Source organism: Canis lupus, chromosome 2 (assembly GCF_048164855.1).
Source record: "Canis lupus baileyi chromosome 2, mCanLup2.hap1, whole genome shotgun sequence".
NCBI lineage: Eukaryota > Metazoa > Chordata > Mammalia > Carnivora > Canidae > Canis > Canis lupus.
Genome location: NC_132839.1, coordinates 43,289,639 through 43,302,301, shown reverse-complemented (window position 1 = coordinate 43,302,301; position 12,663 = coordinate 43,289,639). Strand labels below are relative to the sequence as shown.

General features: G+C 45.6%; 1 protein-coding gene across 5 annotated transcripts in view; it reads right to left on the bottom strand.

The window, feature by feature from the left end:
- IGF1R (insulin like growth factor 1 receptor) overlaps positions 1-12,663 on the bottom strand; it is a 302,878-nt gene that overhangs the window by 253,836 nt on the left and 36,379 nt on the right. The window contains exon 1 of one of the 5 annotated variants that reach the window (XM_072797454.1): positions 10,826-10,906. The exons of the other annotated variants lie outside the window; for them this stretch is intronic. Within the exon in view, the coding sequence (XP_072653555.1) occupies positions 10,826-10,850 (25 nt within the window). The 5' untranslated portion in view covers positions 10,851-10,906. Of the gene's footprint in view, positions 1-10,825; positions 10,907-12,663 lie in introns of those variants that run through there. 5 annotated transcript variants of the gene reach the window in all.

The window sequence follows — 12,663 nt, the reverse complement described above, 5'->3', positions numbered from 1 at the left end:
TTGTACTATTCATGTTTTCCTGTGCCCAGCCTAAAATTTTCTAATCATTCTATGTCATTATAAATTTAGTATATTAGTTCACTCTTAAATGATAAACACAAGTTTTTATAGAGGAGTACTTGGATGCAATCTATTATTGCATCCCAATGTGTGTTTGATTGTATCATAAGGCGTTAGGGAACAATTTGTTTGCTATCATTTCCCACAGACCAGAAAATTCAGCACCCGGTGAAGGAGCATGAAGACTCATCACCAAAGTTAGCCAAACTCTTATAGTCTAAGCAAAACAGACACTTAAGGGGGCGCCTGAGTGGCTTAGTCAGTTAAACATCTGCCTTTGACTAAGGTCATGATCTCGGGCTCCCTGCTCAGCAGGGAGTCTGCTTCTCCTTCTCCCTCTGCCATTCCCCCCAATTTGTACGCTCGCTCGCTCTGTCAAATAAATAAAATCTTAGGGGAAAAAAAAACAAAAACACTAGGAAAGAATCAGCTTCACTCTGCCTCCCATTCCGCAGCCTGCATAGACCATTCAGTTAACAAGCCACGCTACAGAGCTAGAATGGACGGATTTCTCAAGCTGCCTCCACACGGCATACTTTGTTCCACATTTATAGAAGAGAAGAAAAAAAAAAAAAGTGGGAAGAAACTAACCACTTATTCCTGAAGAGAAGACAAGCCCAAGCCACAGAGTGCAAGGCAGGACCCAGCCACCAGCTGTTTTGGATGCTGTTAGTGATACTGTCGGCCTTTGGGGTATTTTGTGATAGGAACAGAAAAAGGAAAACCCAGCTGGACCAGGAATGATAACACAGGGTTCAAAAGCCACAAGCCACAAACAGGAAAGAGAACGCACAACATGCTTCCTTGGTGCCATAAAATAATACAAGCAGTGAAGGAGTAAATACTCCACACAGCACATGAAAGAGAGACACACCCTTGCTACTACTCACTGATGATTAAAAGGAAATTGCAAAACACTCTTTCTCCCTTTTCAAAACAACAGATATCCAAATAACTTGACTTTAGGAAAGGCACTGGAATGTGAGATCTCAGGCCGGCCCTTAAAGAATCACGGAAGCTTATGGAAATGAAGGCAAACAGGAAGCAGAGGGAAAGAACACAGTGGAAGGTAGGGACAGGGAGCCCTGGGCAGCAGGCCCGAAGCCAGTGAACAGCAACAGCAGAACCGAAACAGATGGAGGGCCGCCAATGCAGGAGCAGTGGGTACAGGAAGGGATGAGGATGGGAGGAGCAAGGATGGCCTGGTACCCAAGCCAGGCCCCCTTGGCAGGAGGAAGGCAGGAAGGCAGGCAAAGGGCCTCAGGGGTAGAAATCACTTCCCCCAAAACAAAAATTTAAATAAAGTGTTTCCGTTGAAAAAACACCACTCCCAATAAATTCCAATGTAAATGAATGGCACAAACAAACTACACATTTAAGAAATAAATCTGCTAATATGAGATGGGTTAATAACAGGCATTTGCCTGAGGAAAAAAACCTCCAAGAGAAAAGCTATGTATCTAAGTATGTGGAAGAGTTACAGAAGAGATTTAATGATAGCTTTGGTATATACTCTATGCTAAACACAATCTTGTGTCCTAGAAAAAGAAAAATGGGGTGACTTGGGTCTGAGTCCCAAGTGCCATTTATGGGCTCCTGCCCTCAAGAGGGCACATACCCTTCTTATGCCTGCAAAATGGGCTGTTCAAACCTACCCTATGGAAGCTGCCCTAAAGATCAGAGAAGTGCTTTTGTGTTCCTCTGGCCAGCACTGAGCTCTAGGCAATGTTACCACATAAATTAAACATTAATCAAAAACATTCATCTGTTTTGTTGCCCCAAACTAAATATTAACAACACACAACAAAGGGGGGAAATGAACAAATTTGTTGATGAGCCTTCTGACACCAATTCCATTAAAGATGATCGGAGGTAGTTACCTAATTAAAATGTTTTTAACTGTGATCAACTCTTCTTTAAAAAATATGGGACAGTCTCAGCTTATAGATGGAAATAAAAGACACTGGGAAGCATAATTAGCATCATTGTACTATAGATCTATAGGCAGATAATGAGTAAAATGACAAACAGTTGTCATCTCTGCTTCTTGGTGGAAAAGTCCAACATAATAAAACCTTTTCTTTTTCCTCCCCCCAGGCATTGGCTCTCTCTATTCAAGTTCTTTATGTCCCTTAAAATGAATTCTTTGGAACCAATAAGTCAGTACCATAAAAACTCTGGACTCTGAAAGCCACACTGGTTTAAGAGGTTAGGAGAGGGTTCGTGTGTAACTAAATTTTGTTAGGGGAGAAAGCAACCACCTCTCTAGCCAGTGGCAAATTAAATGAGGGTAAAGTTGTTTTTTGTTTTTTTTTTTAAGATTTTATTTTTTCATTCATGAGAGACACACAGAGAGAGGCAGAGACACAGGCAGAGGGAGAAGCAGGCTCCCTGCGGAGAGCCCCATGCGAGACTCAATCCTTGGACTCCGGGGTCAAGTCCTGAGCTAAGGCAGACACTCAACCACTGAGCCACCCAGGCGTCCTAGGTAAAAGTTTTAATAGGTCAATGAGCAGGGCTGTGGGACCACAAAGAAGGGGGCCCATGACTCCCCATCTCTGGGAAGGTCAGGAAGCCATCTCAAAGGAGGGGATCCTTGAGGATGATCTGAAAAATGAGCACGGTCTTGCCAGCAAAGGCAGGGATCAGGATGCTGGGCAGAAGGAGAGGTTCACACATGGGGTGGCTGGTGGCAGTTCCAGGAGCCCTCAGGAGTACAGCCCATGTGACAGGGAGAGAAACAAGAGCCACAACAGGGCAGAAGCTAGAAACAGACTAAGATGAGCCCTTTCAAGGTCAATTTGGTTTTGCTGGTGGAACGGCCTTCAAAATCCTGAGGTGTTTATCAGACCCACCTGGAGGGCTTGTTAACACACAGATGCAGGGACCCAAGAATTTGCGTTTCTAATAAGTGCCCAGTGATATTGACCCTGCTGGTCTGGGTACCACCTAGTGAGAACCACTGCCCTAGAAAGTAATACTCTAACCCTCCTCATATGTCACTACCTTCCCCACACACTCATATTTGCAATGTGGCATGCATAAAAGCTGTGCACTTGTATTTCTTAATTTGATCTTCACTCTATCAGAAAATCCCCCAAGCAACAGACAGAAACTACACGAAACACAGCAAAGCAGGAGGAAAATGGGGTAGAGATGGAGCGGTCATAGCACTGTCCACCTGCAGCTGCTGAATCTGCAGCCCCTACCCCGTATTGTCTCAGCACTTACTCCGTGTGCTCAGAGGAGGGGTGGTGGCATGGGTTTCTTTCCACCCACTCATCCCCAGACTGCAAGGAACCAAAAAAATCAGAAATGGGGGGGGAGGGGAGAGAAAGACAGTGTTGTGATAACAAACACTATGGATACTCCAGAGTTTATTATAGTAGAATTTTCTGTGTAAGTGTAAACAGACACAATTCATGTTATGCCTTTTTATCTTCATGTGTCAATGAGAATGTGTTTACATTGTATATGTACATTGGTATTTTATACATGCAGCAAGCAGTCCTGACAAATTCAGTAGCTACAGACCGACATAAGAATGTAAGGGACTGCATTGCACAGGTGACTTTTAGAACAGAAATTAAAAATTAAGTGTATTTTTCAATGTGCAAATCATCCTTCACTGTCCCACAGAAGAACCACCTTTATCACACACATAAATATAATCTAAAAATCCTTTCACACATAAGATGTAGCCCTGAAGTCTCTGCCCATGAACAGAGTATGCTACAATGTGGCAAAGAATTCACAAAGCGGGCTGAGATGTTTACATCCTGCCTCTCCAGTGAAGAAATGGAAACTTCACTGGGAAATACTTCAAAGATGGGAGGGAACATAAGCCCCAGTGTCCCCATCACATAAAGCATCTGGAACCACACAGACTGGTGCAGAATAAAGCTGTATTTGCTCAAATGGAGGAACAACACTTATTTTCCTGGGTCTTCATGAAAACAAATTTGCCTGATCTGATGGTGATTCCAAACTCCTTTTTTTTTTAAAAAAAAAAAGACCGATTGATTGATTCACGAGAGACACACAGAAAGAGGCAGAGACATAGGCAGAGGGAGAAGCAGGCTCCAGGCAGGGAGTGAGATGCAGGACTCTACCCCAGGACCCAGATCATGCCCTGAGCTGAAGGCAGACGCTCAACTACTGAGCCACCCAGGTACCCCTCCAAACTCCCTTCTGATCTTAAAATATCAAAAGTCCAATATTCCAAGTCCCTATATTTTAAAAGCACTTCTATTCCCAGTCCCAGTGGCTGGTTGCCTTTTGGGGGTAAGAGTGTAAGGAGAGGGAGAAGCAGGCTTCCCACTGAGTAGGGAGCCCAACGCGGGGCTCGATCCCAGGACCCTGAGATCATGACCTGAGCTGAAAGCAGACACTTCACTGGTGGAGCCACCCAGGCACCTGTAGCTGGTTGCCTTTCTGATGAAGCAAAACTCATGAACTAGGCTCCTTTGGTTACTCCACTACCAGCCACTCAGCACCCCCACAGGCCCTTTGGAAGCCTGCATCAGGTTTCACTGCCAGGCCTCCTCGGGTTGAGGGCATCTCTTCACCACCACCAGGCACACAAGTGTAGGCCAGACAGTACCCAGAACCTCCAAATGGGGAATCTGTACAGCCAGCGGATGGTGCTGTGGGGCCCTGGGTGCCGGGAGGTGAGCTATGGAGCCAGGAGGAGGCAAGCAGAGAAGGTGCAGCCTGACCTGGAAAATACGGGCTCCTTCTGCCTTCTGTTTGCCCCTCCCTTGACTTTGGATTTTCTGCTCAGAACGAGGCTAACCTTCCAAATAAAAGTCAGCCCTGTGGCCCCCATCCTATCTCACAGGCTTTTATAGAACACGTTACATCATTCCAGTTCACATCCTCATTTCAAAAATATTTTATAATGTTCCAGTTACCTCAAGTGACCTGTACTCTTTCAATTAGCCAGTTATCTAAACAAGCTGATTATCAGTGTACAAATTCCACTCATCTGCTCCCTCTGCACTGGGCTGCACTTCTTCATGGATACAGTGTTAAAGGTCAGTCTCTTGAATCGTGGAGGCTTTTTAGCTGATTTGGCGGCTTTGTCAGAGGGGAAGAGACTGCCTGCCACCTGGCCTGAGGTCAGCTCCTTCGTTGCTCTGTGCCTGTTTCCCCAAATTTATTTATTTTAAAGATTTTACTTATATAATAATGAGAGACACACAGAGACAGAGACATGGGCAGAGGGAGAAGCAGGCTCCCCGTGGGGACTTCATCCCATGACCTGGGATCACAACCTGAGCCAAAGGCAGATGGTAACCACTGACCTACCCAGTAACCTTCCCCCATGATTTAGATGCAGGTTTGGGACTACATTTACCTATTCTTCCAACAAAATACCTACCATGTATCAATATGTATGCACTTTCCAGGTGCTTGGAAGTCAGCAGTGAACAAAATCAACATATTCCTGCCTTCGTGGAGCAGCCAGTCCTGATGGGCCCTAAAATCAGTGCACTCCATGTTCTCCCATGCAGACTCCCAGGCTCACCTGCAGCCACCCTAACAGAGTCAGCACCGTGGACCTGATGCACACTCAGATGCCCCCCACTGCATGTCCAATGAGTCAACTCATACCTACTACAAAGAACCATCACACAAAACGTGCCAGGACACTGGCTCTCTGTTGCTCAGAGAGAGCTATCCTGTGACAAGCAAGCCTAACCAAAACAACACACAGCAGGAGCTGCTGATGGCAGAGGGGACAGCATGGATCTGGGGGAGGGATGGCAGGGATTTAAGCAGTGGAGAAGAAAGAGGAGGGAGAGGTCTGGAGAAAGCAGGAAGAGAAGCGAGGCATTCCAGAGGAAGGCAAAGAGAAGCCTGCAACAGGAGGCACTAAAAAAGCCAAGGGGAAGGGATGCCTGGATGGCTCAGTGGTTGAGCGTCTGCCTTCAGTTCAGGGCAAGGTCCTAGGGTCCTGGGATGGAGTCCCACATTGGGCTCCCCCCTGGGAGTCTGCTTCTCCCTCCACCTATGTCTTTGCCCCTCTCTCTGTGTCTCTCATAAATAAATGGAAAAATAAATCTTAAAAAAGAGAGAGAGAGAGAGAGAGAGAGAGAGAGGCCCAGGGGAAAATCTCAATTGGTTGCATCACCTCAGCACTCACAAAGCAATGGAAAGACCTTGGGGGAGTCTGAGCATGAATATTATAAATATAAGGAGTTTGAGAATGGCCATCCTGGCAGTGGTCAGGAGCCAAACAAAAATAGGATTGCACACCCATGTCCATAGCGGCATTATTTCCGGTAGCTGAAAGGAGGAAGCAACTCAAGTGTCCACTGATGAACCAATGGATACACAACATGTGGTCTATTCATACAATGGAATATTATTCAGCCTTAAAAAGGAAGGAAATTCTGACATCTGCTACAACATGAGTGAACCTTGAAGACCTCTTGCTGAGTGAAATCAGCCAATCACAGAAGTACAAATACTGTATGAGTCCAGTACCTACAGTAGTCAAAGTCATAGAGATGGAAAGTAGCACAGTGCCTGCTGTGTGGGGAGGGAAGGGGAAAGTCATTGTTTAATGGGTGCAGGGCTTCATTTTCTCAACATGAAGAGAGTTCTGGAGACGCACTATACAACAGTGTCAATGTCTTAGCATGACTGTATACTTAAAAATGGTTAAAATGGTAAATTTTATGTTACACGTATTTTTACCACACTTTTTTTGAAGTATAAGGGAAAACTTTCACTGCATTTTATTCCACCCCTCATGTGGGTCACACAAGTGTAAAAGGACAGCTTAAGACAGGCTGTGCAGCCCATCTACCACCAAGGACCAAGGAGAGCCCAGTGGGAAGGAAAGCAGGCTCACCGACAGGCTGGGCATCTAGAACTATGCCACCAGGCCAGGCATGGCTGTGGGGCTGCACCCAGCATGGCCAGAGACCTTGGGGCACAGAGGGCCTCAGTAAGAGTCCCACACAGACTCCCCCAGGAAAAGGGCTCCGAGCACCCGAGGCAGGTGTAAGTGGTCACACAGTTGGGTGCCTGCATGCACCTCCCTAGAGAGTGAGCAGAAGCTAAAACCCCACATGCATTCACTGCCTCCACAAACTAGCCTGTGGCTGACCCTCACTATCTGATATGACTCAAGGACAGAATTCTTCTCACTCTATTTCATCAATTTTCAAGCCTTGGGTGTTGGCAAGTTGTGTCTTATGGCCAGATCCATCTGTAGCTCCATGCAGCTCTTGCCTTGTAAGATGTGTCAGAGGAAGCATGACAAGGGGAATCACACTCCAGCCTGTCAACCCCTCCACCCTCCAACATACACAATCTCCTGCCATCCTTTAGGTCATCACTCCCACTCTTGCAAAGGCCTTTGTATCTTCCACATCTGCATTTATTATTCTGCTCTAACACCTCCAGAGAGGTATTTCTTCCATGCTATGCTTATCCAAGCATCTGGAAGCCAGTGCATCCCTGACTCCTTCAATGAGGCATGCTACAATTTTTACCAAGACCAGGTACTCTCTGCATTTGGGATTTCTCCATTTGTGCCATGTGGGCATCCATCCACCAGCCTGGATAGCAGCCCACGGAAACCACTCTCAGTGTCCTGGCAAGAGAGGGTGTCCTGTACCAGTGCCCTCCCAAACCTCCCCAAAAAGATCAAACATCCCTCACTCAATCCCACTCTATTCTAGCTAACAGCCCAATACCCAAGCAACCAGGTAGTAATATTTGCCACTGTACTCCAGTAGTATTATCAACCAAAGACAGAATAAAAGAAACTGCTGCAGAGCAAAGCCAGGGTCATAAGCCTTAATTGGATTTTTTTTCTTCTTAGCATAAGGATTTTTTTTAAATGGTAGATTGTAGGGACACGACTTTATCTATAGTGTGCCTCGTTAAAATATCATCACATCCTTGTTGAGCAACATTTGACAAGCCAGGTAAATGCGCTATTCACCCTCGGATATGCTGATTAATGAATGGCCCAAGGAAGGTCTCCAGTGGAAGGCCACAGGGCTCTTTCTGAGTCCTATATGTTTCAACATTTTTATCAATTACTTGAATGACAGCAGAGATAAAATGTTTATCTAATTCAAGGATGCCAAGTTTCTAGGAGAGATGGCAAATACATTGGATGACAGAGTCAAGAGCTAAAAAGATCAACAGATTGGAATTGCAATTGAGAGGAAATAATGTTATTTGGACACTTGGGTGCAAAAAAAAGAAACGCACAAATGTAGGAGGTGTGAAAAAGACTCAGGAGATTTAATTGGATATAATTTCTGCATGTGATGATGGGGAGTTGTGGATGCCAAAAAAAAAAAAAAAAAAAAAAGTCAGGTGGTCTTAGACTGTATACTAAGGGAGACTTAGTAGGGTAAGGGACCAGAGGAGACTTCCTCAAACTGGGTTTCTGTATCCATAGTTAAAAGAGATGAGAGACCAAATGGGAGAGCATCCATGTGACAGCCAGAAAGGAATAAGGACCAGAAATCCCTTTCATGGGGAATGGCTGTAGGGTCCTACATGACCCTGATGGGGGAGGGGAACACAAAACTCAGACCAACAGTGCAGTCGGTTGGTAGAGATGTGGGCTCCATATGAGAACACACAGTAGGATTATGTGAAGACAGGCAGGACTGCCTAGAGAGGTAATAATTTCTGTGGCGCTCTTCTAAGCTTGATTGTATTTACTACTGATAACTCTGTAGCTGTGTCTTTCGCTTCATTTACAACTGAGAACAGAGACTAAACACCCAAATAACCCACAGGGGCCACTCTGCTATGGGGGGGGGGTGCAGAGCCGAGGCTTAAATCTTGATTTCCTCCTACCATCCTGGAGCAGAGAATTCCTCTTCAGATGCACTGCAAGGTGGCAAAGATGCTACCGCCAGATGCATATGTGCGAGAACCCCTCTCCACGTACATGTTAGGCACCCCTTTTAAAGGCTCTCAGGGTAGACACTCAGTCAAGCCTGAAGCCCTGACTTGTCACAGGAAAACAACAAAGGAAACCTGTAAAGAACCTTACAGATATCTCCACCCACACATAAAGGGACAAGAAAGTGACTAAGGGGGTTCTCATTTTTTACCTCGAGTTCCACTGAAAAGCATATACTATTGCCATAAGCTAACTCCACTACAGAATGTCAAATTCTTCCTTTGTTGTTGTTCACAAACCACCAGGAAAAAAAACAGACAGAAAACACAATCTCACCCAACTACAAGAAATCTTTCTGTATATGTGATGTTTTCCTTGGTGGATGGAGACGGAGCTCGCAAATCTGGAACACAGGATTTCAACTCCATCAGACAACTGCCCCTCATTGCTCCCTGCCTTCCCATGAAATCATCAACCCACCTTTATCGCGACTCTCAAATAGTTTTCCTTCTATACCTCGCTCTTTATAACAATTCTACTTAGGTCAAACTTTCCTCCACAAGTCACAGAGAAGTCAGCCCCCCTCAACCTCAGCATACACGTTCATTTGATGATGAAATTCAGATCACACAGATGCTCTAATGTTAATAGAGCTACCAGCCAACAGAAAAAATCTCTATGTTCTTCTACAGCAATGGAGAAGCTCTTTTTTTCCTTTGCAGGTTCAGGCTGCAAAACAATGTAACTCTCAACTATATGCAAAACTTGGACAAGCAGGAGCAACTCTTACATTCAAACCACTTAGTGAGATATGAGGGACGAAATTTCCCTCCACCAGCATCTTGCATCCCCTCTCACCCAGGCCTTCCATTCAAGTGGGTTCAGGGGTGCTGGGGCCAGGACCCTGCAGGTGGAGCCCCCAAGGGAAGGGGGCAAAGCCATCCTGCCATTACCACTCACCTCAAGAAGGTGGCAGGTGTTTGCAAAGCCACACAGTGGTACAGCCAGGCCCCTAGAGACTGCCCAAGGCTCATTCTCATTAGTAAAGGGGTGACACGCATGCCCACTCGATAGACTGTCATAGAGAATGAATGTGCCTGGCATGACATGGGTACCCATGAACAAAAGAGGCAGTGGGGTCACCCCTCTGATACTCCTCCAATTCCCTTTCCCTGCACTCTTTGCACCCCAGCATGTTACTGTGTTAATCTGCTAAAAAGGCAGTAGCATGGTACATATATGTAGACAAGAACAAGGATACATTTTAGTTTACAAAATTAAATAAAAGCATGGCAATTAAGTGCAATAGGGTAAATGCCAGTACTCCGTGCTACTGGATAACAGATAATAGCCAGAAAGACAGGTGAAGTGGAGGAACCCCACCACTGGAGCTTTGAGAGAGGCCACAGTTTCTCCCATTTTCCCTTATCTTTAGGATAAGGCAGGGTGCAGCCTTTAAGGTTTCTACCCTAGACAGCAGGGAAGTGCAGAAAACAGATGATCATTCTACCAGGAAATAAACAAGTCCTGGGGAGGTGGAGCCAGCCCCACTTATGGGCACTCTGACAAGGCCAGCCTCTGTGGTCAGTGCACTGGGGACACCATTGCCCACGGGGCACCAGTGACCAAGTCAGCAGCATCCTCTGGGTTGTGCAGCTGGAGGCGGGGGCTGCTGGACAGCAGCCATGCTCAGAATCTGCAGACCAGCCTTCCCCAGGACCTGCCAAGGAACCACGCTCAAGGTACATGATTCAAATGGAGTTGTTTTCAAAGGAAAAAAAAAAATCTAAACAAAAGCCTTGCATCCCCACCATAGAGCAATAAATCCTGTTCCCCCACACGCAGGTGACACCATCTGCAGGTAGGGTTAATGCTCACCTGCCCATGGCCAACACCACCTCATGCCGTTGATGCCTTCTGCTCATTCCAGACCCAGCCTTGTGGGTCTCTCAGTCACAGCATCACTGGGGAACAGCAGATCAAAGGGAATTGAGAAATGGGTGTTCACGTGGGATTAAGAAAGAGGATTAGAGGCAAGGGAGTGGGCTTACACATGCTCCACCTGCCCCTCCATGCTCACTATGGAAGGCAATGCCTGGACAAATGAGACATAAGCCAAAGCCCTGGTAAAATGCAATGACCCTGGAGACTGAGGACCCTGTGGCTTGACTACTCCTGTATCCCACCCAGGCTCACGTTATGCAGCATCCCCTAGTACTCCAGAGCAAGATGTATTTCTCCCTTCCCTAACAGCCTCCACATACCATCAAGACAGCAACTCTCACCACTGTATAAAATGGAAAATTAACAACCTGGAGAGTATGTATCGAGTGCTTTCCACATTTAAAACCTATTTTTACGTTTTAACTTATTTGGCCTATGACCAAGGAGAATATATTAGGTAGAGGTTGTGGAAAAAAATTTTTTAATGAAGGGTCTGATTCCTTGAGACTAGATCCCAATACTTTTTTTTCTATTAGGGTCTAGCACTAAATAGATGTTTATCAAATGTTACTGGAGAGTCCAGTTCTTGCGCTCATCTACATTAAAGTTTCCAGGGCATCATAAACACACTTTTCGTGATTAGAGAAGTGTGAACTAAAACATTTTAGTTTATCAGATTAACAAAAAATTGAGAATCTAATAACACCAAGCTTGAGTGGACACAAGGCAATGTATAAACGGCACATTTACAGCCATTCTGGGAAGGCAACATCATCACAAATATTGGAATTCCCAAAACCTGGGACCCAACCACTTGCTTCTAGGGACCCATTCCCTCACACAGCTGGGGCAAACAGACAAAACGTATTCTCTAGAATCTTATTCATAAAATCAAAAACTGAGAAACAACCTAAATGCCCATCTTTCACAGAAACTACCAAGGGCTCCTTACAGTGCTCAATATAGAACAGCTGAAAAGAACAGAGAGTATCAATATGCAGCTGATTTTGGGGGAAGATATTATTTATTTATTCATGAGAGACATAGAGAAGCAGAGACCTAGACAGAAGGAGAAGCAGGCTCCCTGCAAGGAGCCCTGTGTGGGACTCCATTCCCAGACCCCGGGATCATGACCTGAGCCAAAAGCAGATGCTCAATCACTGAGCCACCCAGGTGCCCCACAGCTGATTTTTTAAAAGCCCTTTCAAGTAGAGAAACCCAGTGAACACTACATCAGCCAGGTAGTCATAGTTAACATCACTGGGGATCAGTCACGCTGACAGGGTGTTCCCTGGATGGGCTATGATAGAAAAGCACTTTATTTCCAGGGTCTTCCCACCCCAAACCCATGATCCCAGTCTAACCATAGGAAAGCCATTAAACAAACCCAAATGAAGGGACACTCTACATACACCTGACCAGTGCTCCTCAAAACTCTCACAGCCACCAAGGATGAGGAAAGTCTGATAAACCGTAACAGACCAGAGGGTGTAACAGAGACCCAGAGACTAAATGTAATGCAGGACCCTGTCTGGGATGCTGGGAAACAGGAGAATTATTGGGCAAAACCTGGTGAGATTCAAATCAGGTATTCAATGTAGGTAATAAACAGAAATGTAGGGACATTCCCCCTAGTTGTGGCAAATGTATCATGGCCATGCCAGGTGTTAGAGGGGAAGCTGTGAAGGGACATGTGGGCACTCTGTACTATCGGGGTAGCTTTTCTGTAAATCTAAAACTATTCTAATAGAAAAGAGTTCTATTAAAAGAGA